This window comes from Pinus tabuliformis, chromosome J (assembly GCF_031772625.1).
Source record: "Pinus tabuliformis cultivar Carrire ecotype Pingquan chromosome J, CPIR1, whole genome shotgun sequence".
NCBI classification, from domain to species: domain Eukaryota; kingdom Viridiplantae; phylum Streptophyta; class Pinopsida; order Pinales; family Pinaceae; genus Pinus; species Pinus tabuliformis.
The window spans coordinates 144,169,963-144,176,737 of NC_142295.1; the positions used below are offsets into that span (position 1 = coordinate 144,169,963).

A 6,775-nucleotide genomic window follows, 5' to 3' on the forward strand; every position below is an offset into this window, starting at 1 on the left:
TTTTTTAATTTTAATTAATTTATTTTTAAATTTATATAAAATTGTGAGTAAAACATTTTTACCACATTTTCTTATATAAAATTGTAACACATTAAATAAATAATTACCCATCTCCTAAACTTAAAATGCCCCCACACAATCCTTTTTCATTTAATATTAAGATTGATTCTAATATAAATTCAAATTAATTAAAAAGATAACCAAACAGTTTATTTCCTGATTTTTTAAATACTATGTGTAAACCGGATAGACAATACGGAAGATAGATAATATAGAAAAATCGAAGCACGGGTACTTACACTGTTGGAGTTATAATCCTTTATCCAAAAGAGACGTGAGAGAATAAAGAAACTGTCATTTTCAAAAGGGTAAGCGTAAGGAATAAGCTATAAGGTGCGGAATGGGTTCACATCAATGCAAGGAGTCCAAACCTGTGGCACATCACAGTGGGAGTGTACATGGATTGGAAGCCTCTCGCACATTACGTGGAAAGTTACAGTGATTGTGAGAGAGGCGACATATATTTAAATAAAGAAAAGTGAAAGGTAATGCAGCGGAAACAGTTTTAAAATGTTTTCAAATAATAGTTGCCATCCACTATCAAAGTACAAAGACTGGAGGCAGTAGTGGAGGGGAAGGAAGCCATTGGACGACATGATTTTTTCAGGGATTCAGTTGGTTGGACGTCCGTGCGAATTATCTGAAAATCCTATCTGATAGGAAATTCTTTCATACTGAAGACTTTACGTGTATGTATGGATTTTAGATTAAGTTATTCTACTAAAAATATGAAATTTTTGTATAATTGTATATACACAATGGTTTAATGTGTTGATAATTTTTATTTATGATGTTGTTGGGTTGTATGAATTTAGTTATATGTATGGATTTTAGATTATGTACTTTATTAAAAATATGTTATTTTATTAAAAGTATATTTTTTTCTTTATAATTTTATATGTACTAATGGTTTAATTAATGTATTGAGTAGTATAATCATATTAAAATATCAATTTAATCGATATAGTCGAAGGCTTTATAAATATAACAAAAAAATTATTGCAAGGGGAAGAATTCCTTACTAATGTATACATTTCTTTTATTAATCATGTATAAAAAGATCATGGGTCAATTTTATTTTGAGAGAAAAAAGGAATTACACATCTTATTGTAAAATGGACCATTTTGCTAAATTAAATTTGCTTCTATATTAGTTTCCCCCTCTAATTCGAATATGAACTTCATAGAATTGGAATAATATCAAATCCCTAGGAAATTGGTTGGTGGGGCACAAATCTAATTTAACTTGAGGAAAAAAAAGGAATTACTCATCTTTTTGTAAAATGGATCATTTTGCTAAATAAAATTTGCTCATATATCAATTTCCCAATCTAATTAGAATATGAACATATTACAATTGGAATAATCTCAAATTTCTATGAAATTGGTGGAGAGAGCAATCTCAAATCCCTAGGAGAGTGACACAAAAATAATTTTTTAAATTTGTTGAAAATCAATGCAACCTAACAAACTTTGTAACACACTACAATCGTTGATAAACATTAAGACTAAGCATATGCTAAGCATATTTTCTTAAGAATCCATCTACCCCATCAATTAAAAAAAAAAAAAAAATTGCTTATCCACCTTGAATTGACATAAAAAAACCTTTCATAAAATTTTTATTTATAAAATTGTTAGATGGTATAAATTTAATTTCATCAATTCGCTTTATCATTCAATTAACTAAACTTTAAAACGACTTTTATTTAGATTATTAAAATTATTTTAATTTAAATTCTATTAATAAAGGGTGAATGTTATTATTAATTAAAAAATTGTTAAAAACAAAATTTCAACTTCAAAATGTAGATTTTCAATGTGTAAAAGTAGCAAATTTTAAATTTTTTTTAGATTATAATAAAATGTTAATTGTCCCATGAAAACCTGCAGGTGTTCAGGACAGTTTTGTCACGTGAAAACCTGCAAGTCTTCATGTGAGTTTGGTCATGTGAAGGTTGTGGGTGAGTCGGTCTATTGTCACCTGGAATTTTGCAGAGTGGTGGGATGGCTCAAGGCAATAATTAATAAACAAATACAATAAAAAAACAAAAGTAAACGCTTTATTTAGTGTTTTCCATTGTTAATCAAATTACGAACGAGGAATATAGAAAGCCAACAAAAGGACGAGACAGCCATCATGATCGACATGGACACAAGTCCCTTAAAGATCTCAACGATATCATTTGTCAAATCACACCTCACTTTCTTCACACAGCTAGAGCTTTATAGAGATTGCTCAAGCCTGTATGTCAAACAATAGGAATGGTGGTCTGAGAATGGTGGTTTGAGTAGGTGTCTTGCCAGAGTGAAAGGTTGAAAGGTTTAGGGATTTTAGTGTTTTGATATTTGGAAAATATAATTTTTACTCGTCTTAGTTATCTATAAGAGTTTATGAAAAGATTTTGGTATCATATTTGCGAAATCTAGATCATTTCGGTTCAACCATATTTTAGTTTTTTCTTCTGAATTTATTGTTCTGCAATATGTTGGGAATCCAGGATCATGAGACTGATAACAGGCCAAGAAAGAGACCAAGAACCCACAAGGCTGTGGATCATGAAACTGAGGTCACAGGCTCGATTATGAAGAAAGAAGAAGAAACCCAAAGTGACCCAGAAGAAATTATGGCCTGTGATCATCTGTCATTGTCATCCCTAACGGCTAATTGCTGTGTTCAAAGCGATTCGGCCTTCAGCATGACGAGCAGCACCTCTAGGCTTTCCGATCCCAATACATGTGATCTCATCATTGCCTGCAAATGCAGGTGCCATGATGGGAGAAGCCATAATGATGAGCTTGGTTATTTGTTGGAAGCCTCCGATGAGGAGCTCGGAATACCCACCGAGATTCATGATGTGGGCTCTTGTGAAGTTAATGGATTGTTTAGTGATTTGCAGAATTTGGAGGTTGCTCATGCTTGGAATGGTGGACATGAGAATTCTGTCTGTATTGAAGAAGTTGGGGATTTGGATGTTTGGGAAATAGGAGCTGGAGGACACTGTGATGTTAATGGTATTGGAGAGACAAGTGAGGCAGACAACTGTTTTTTGAACTATTTGGAGCATGGTAGTCCTGTTTATACGATAGTATAACTGTTTCAAGGACTAATTTTGTATGCATTCCAGGTTTTCATATCAGAGATTCACATGTGTATTTAATGTGTTCATACAATTTTGTTTCACTCATGCTCTCCTAGGGTTAAAATATAATATAGACACCGTGGACAATGGTATTTATGTTTTTTCAGAAGTTATAAACTCTGTTCCCGTTGAAAACTTGCAGAGTAACGTTTATATTATTTATTAGCTGACATGTCTGCCCCCTGGCCTACGATCACTGCCCATAACGAGCCTGCATGTTTAAGTACATCGATCAGAGGGACATCAGACTATCCAGATATTGCAGAAATATAGGGAGAAAATTAAAGAAAATTTTATAATAACAATTTGAATGAAGACAGGCCCCAACAAAATAACATGAATTTGCCTTTTCCAATTATCAATTGAAGACGATGCCTTTTCCTTTTTTTTTATGCATTGAAATTACTTTAATAGGTTGGATGTGTTATATTTCAAAATTGCATGGCCAATTTTTAGTGCTGGAGGTGAAATGCTATGTTGAGTTAGTGTATTTGGAAACAAGTACTATGTTGAGGTTTCAATGCCTTTTCCTTTAGTCTATACATTCAAATTACTTTAATAGGTTGGATGTGTTATATTTCAAAATAACATGAATTTGCCTTTTCCAATTATCAATTGAAGACGATGCCTTTTCCTTTTTTTATGCATTGAAATTACTTTAATAGGTTCGATGTGTTATATTTCAAAATTGCATGGCCAATTTTTAGTGCTGGAGGTGAAATGCTATGTTGAGTTAGTGTATTTGGAAACAAGTACTATGTTGAGGTTTCAATGCCTTTTCCTTTAGTTTATACATTCAAATTACTTTAATAGGTTGGATGTGTTATATTTCAAAATTGCATGGCCAATTTTTAGTGCTGGAGGTGAAATGCTATGTTGAGTTAGTGTATTTGGAAAAAAGTACTATGTTGAGGTAGTGTATTTGGAAAACAGCGTGTTGGAAACGCCTTTTTCTTTTTGAGCAACTCGATTCTGGGTTACTGGCAAAATTTACCAGTTGCCTAACTTTCTCGGTCACTATTTACTGGGAAAATTTCTCCATTATTTGGAGAAACCTGTCAGTCCTGGCAAAATTTACTTCTGGAAAGAAATATAGGTCATCTTTAATGGAACGACATTACTGCAAAATTTATTATTATTTTCGAAATACAGGCCATAGATATTTAAACAAAATATATAGATATTAAAATGAAAAAGTGTTAAAGCCATCGGTCATGATAAAAATGGTTTCACTAGGTTTTTAGAAGCTTTGCACAATGTTAGCAATAGCATTTTATTTGCCATGTCTTTTTATTCAACATTGAGATTAAACTTCACAACTCAGCCTAAACACAAACTCAGCTCAAATGAGAAAAAAAAAAAAAAAAAAAAATTATAATCTAAACTTTTAATCAATTAATGTAATTTTGTAAAGTTATAAAATTATCATTATTATAACATGTAATAGGAAAAAATATAAAAGATTAATCTTCAAGTTTAAGTAATTGGTAAAGATATGTGTGCAATTATGCTAAATTTATTATCATTAAATTACAGTTAAAATATTTTGAGACTTCTGAAACCAATATTGAAATCCAAGAATTCTAATAGAGATCTTGGACATTAATTTCTAAATTTATTGTCATTAAATTACAATATTCTATTAGAATATTTTGAGACTTCTGAAACCAACATTGGAATCATGAATTCCCAAAGAGAGGACAATATAGTTTTGACGTTGAAGACATGAGGGCAACATCCTATTGGCACCACATTTGTTTATCTGTGAATGGACATGGCATAATATCATTGGACAATGTAAATAATAGTTTATTTTCAATTCTTTTTTGTTTTATCTTATTTAAGATTTTAATTTTCCTCATTATTCTAAATTCACAATTTTTGGTTGATTTTTTTTTTTTTTTCAAAGAAATTTTTTTTTTTTTTCATTAAAAAGGAGATTACATAATCAAAATACATAGATCCTTATTTTTAAAATTTCATACAATTTGTTGTTCAATGTTTCTCTAAAAATTAGGGATTCACATCTTACAACTTTCAAAAACTACTCTATTCAATTAGGGATTCACATCTTACAACTTTCAAAAACTACTCCATTCTGGCTCTTATTTCTCCTTTTTTTTAATTTATAATGTCTCTTGTAAGGATATAAAGTCTCTATTCTGGCTCTTATTTCTCCTTCTTTTCTTATTTATAATGTCTCTCGTAAGGATATAGAGTTCCACCTAACTGCAAAGAAAAAAGTATATGTAAGTGACATATATATAGTCTCACTTCGAATTTATAAGCCCATCTATTTATCCTAAAGTCTACATGCAATATCTCTTCACACATATACTGAAATTATATTCCTTTTAAGAGTAGTTAATGCTCCCATCATTAGTCAAAAAGTCCTAAAAGTCCTGTGCATAAGCTGCGAAAGAAAACCTCCTACGATCCTTGCCAATGTCTCTTTTGGATGGAAGATACGCAATTTGATTTTTCTCCCTATATGTGCCCAAAAGGTATAGCCTCCTATTTATTAACAATCTTATATAGCCTAGGTTTCCAGCTGGTGAGGAAACAAGTTGCTTCTTCCATGGAGTGAAGAAGAACACAAAGCAACCAAGGTGAAGCAAACGTGTGTGTTGAGTGCCCAACAAAGAAACAACCCTCTCAGTAATGAAGATTTTCCGTCGTGTTTGACGACGAATTGAAGATTATGCTGAGTACTGCATTCAAGTGGAGTTAGATGCCAACAACAAGCACATGGTTAGACGATGAAGGAAATTATTGGATAAGAAACGCCTAGCAAGAGGGAACCAACTATTGTACATAGAGTGATACCAACTCGGAGAGAGAGATCATGCCGCAGAACAAACGATTGTGGTCGACAGTCGAAGACATACTGTGGCTTAATATCGATCAAAGGTTTTTAGAGTGGTGCAAGAATTGATCAGAAAGTAAATAAAAGAGGAGAGCCAAAAACACTGAATCTGGAGCCAGTTTCTTTTCTTGGGAAAATTAATACATGCACAAATAATGGGATGAAATTAATGGGATGAAATTAATTGAGAATGCTTGAAAATTTTCATTGGTCATATTAGACAATTGAAATCAAAAGAAAATTGGAAGAGTAGACATGGTGCACAAATTACTCACAAATCAATTTGTATATTCTATTTAAAGCCAAATTACAAACGACATATATAGTGCTTATGAGATCCAAAAGATCCCAAACAAGGAGAATATTATTGAGAAAATCTCACAAACAACAACCCAGTCCTACCTACATACTATTTAAATCTTATTCCAAGTCACCCCCTTAAAGCTTATATTACATTATTGCAAAGATTAATACAAAAAAGACAAATTACAATTCACATGTCACATCTTTCTCACTGGAATTCCTCAACACTTATCCCCAACTTGAAGTCTCTCAGATAACACTCCTTTCACCCTCCCATTGAACTCATTTACCACATAATCACCTCTAACCTTCTTTGATGAACTTTTTATAATCGACGCTTCTGGATCTCCCAAGGACAATCTCAATACTAGATTGTATCCAAGAGTCAATTATGCAACTAACC

The 6,775-nt window shown here is 31.8% G+C and overlaps 1 protein-coding gene across 3 annotated transcripts; it reads left to right on the top strand.

The window, feature by feature from the left end:
- The first annotated feature begins 2,206 nt into the window (after positions 1-2,206).
- On the top strand, positions 2,207-3,305 carry LOC149226046 (uncharacterized). Of its 3 annotated transcripts, none has more exons than XM_089375206.1 (2): positions 2,207-2,351; positions 2,562-3,305. In XM_089375206.1, exon 2 carries the CDS (start codon positions 2,646-2,648, stop codon positions 3,153-3,155), a length of 510 nt encoding a protein of 169 aa, XP_089231332.1. In that variant the 5' UTR covers positions 2,207-2,351; positions 2,562-2,645; the 3' UTR covers positions 3,156-3,305. The 3 variants fall into 3 exon arrangements, with proteins under 3 accessions (XP_089231332.1, XP_089231330.1, XP_089231331.1); XM_089375204.1 differs by having other exon boundaries at positions 2,230-2,375; XM_089375205.1 differs by having other exon boundaries at positions 2,233-2,383.
- Positions 3,306-6,775: the final 3,470 nt, after the last annotated feature.

Excerpts from the sequence above, each read along its gene's own strand:
- LOC149226046 (XM_089375206.1), top strand. The coding sequence starts at position 2,646 with ATGAAGAAAGAAGAAGAAACCCAAAGTGACCCAGAAGAAATTATGGCC.